Below are 1,775 nucleotides of genomic sequence, written 5' to 3' on the forward strand. Positions count from 1 at the left end.
AAAATAAAGTAAAATTAATATATATTAAATATATTTTACAGAAATCTTTGGTTAAATATTAATTTCTTTCGTTACATTTTTACATTACAATATTTAATAATAGTATAAGAGATTATTATAATATTATAATATTATAATATCCGAGATAAAAAAATAAATATAAAACTCTTTAAAAATATTAAGAACATAAAAATTTACGAAACTTATTTGAACTAAGAATTAGAATGATCATAAAAAAGTGAATAAGGTTTTTATTTATTATGTCTAAACATTTTTATAATTTTATATTTTTATAATATAAAATTTATTGAATTCATTATTTAAAGATATTTGTTAATAAATATGATAATATGTTATAATTATAAATTAAAAAATTATTTTTTTAATGTTCTATTATTATATTATTTTAATAAGAATACATATATATTTACATATATATTTTTTATATTTTATTTTCACTTTCTTTTCACAATATAAAATTTTTGATTGCATTAAAATCATTTTTATTATTATTAAAATATGAATTTAATTTTTTTTTAATTTTATATATTTAATCTGAAAAAACCGTTATTAAAATATAGAAGCGGAAATTTATATCATCTACTTATCTACATTTACTTATCTACATTTATTTTAATTCTTTGCAGTTAATAAATTATAGTCACTAAATAGAATAATTAATAATTTATAATTAATAAATATTTATTAATTAAAATATTTATTATCATAATTTTGAAAAAAAAAATACTTTATATATTTCATTAGTTATTTTGTTAAAAATGTTAAAAGAGTAAAAGTGTTAAAAGATTAAAAAGTTAAAAAAAAAAATAAATTATATTTTTAGGAATGGAATGTTCATTTGGAAACAAGAACATCATATCGAAAGTGATCGATTCATGTCCAGGACTATTAGATTCGAGCGATAAATCTTATTGTTGCTATGATTTTGAAAAGAATGAAATGTATTGTTGTGATGCAGTGGAATTTGCATCGAAATCATCATGGTAAGAATATTAATATTATCATTTTTTCTTATATAATTTGTTATATTTTATATTTTATTTTATATTTTATTTTTATTTATTTAATACTTTTATTCTTATGTATGAAATAGGTTAAATAATTAATGCTATTTTTAATTTAAAACAACTAATTTTCACTTTATATATATTTTTTTTATATGTATATTAATCATTACACATATATATATAGAAAAATATATTATATTTTTTTTTTATTTTTAGGCGCGCGTAATATATAATTTTAGAACTTACACTTTATCGTAGCTATCGATCAATAATTCTAAATACTTTTAACATATTTTTGTTTACGAAATTTGAAATATAAGATCAAATGTAACATTATATCGTAAAATCTTTATTTATTTGAATCATAACATCTTTATTTATTTGAATTAACAATATTATAATATTATAAATTTGATAATAATACTTATTTAGATATAAGATTTATATTAATTTCTATCTAGTTTTTATAATATTTCTTAAAACAGAAGAGATTTTACTGTTTTTACTTTATTTATATTTATTTTATATATATTTTATTTATATTTATTAAATTTTTAATGTTTTATATTAATTAATTTGTAATATTTATTAAAAAATATTTTATTTATTCTATAATTATACAATATTACGAACAAATTAATATTGATATCATGTAATCTTGAGAAATTAACAAATTCTTAAAATATATATTTAGAATAAATAAGATATTAAGAAAAATTCTATTTATTATATATATATATATATATA

General features: G+C 14.0%; 1 protein-coding gene across 2 annotated transcripts in view; it reads left to right on the top strand.

Annotated features, from left to right (window-relative positions):
* Nucleotides 1-1,775, top strand: part of LOC102680211 — a 7,234-nt gene that overhangs the window by 925 nt on the left and 4,534 nt on the right. For both annotated transcript variants that reach the window (XM_006614949.2, XM_031510107.1), the window contains exon 2: nt 845-1,004. In XM_006614949.2, the coding sequence (XP_006615012.1) occupies nt 845-1,004 (160 nt within the window). The remainder of the gene's footprint in view (nt 1-844; nt 1,005-1,775) is intronic.

The sequence above is a fragment of the Apis dorsata genome, unplaced genomic scaffold (genome assembly GCF_000469605.1).
Source record: "Apis dorsata unplaced genomic scaffold, Apis dorsata 1.3 scaffold_206, whole genome shotgun sequence".
NCBI lineage: Eukaryota > Metazoa > Arthropoda > Insecta > Hymenoptera > Apidae > Apis > Apis dorsata.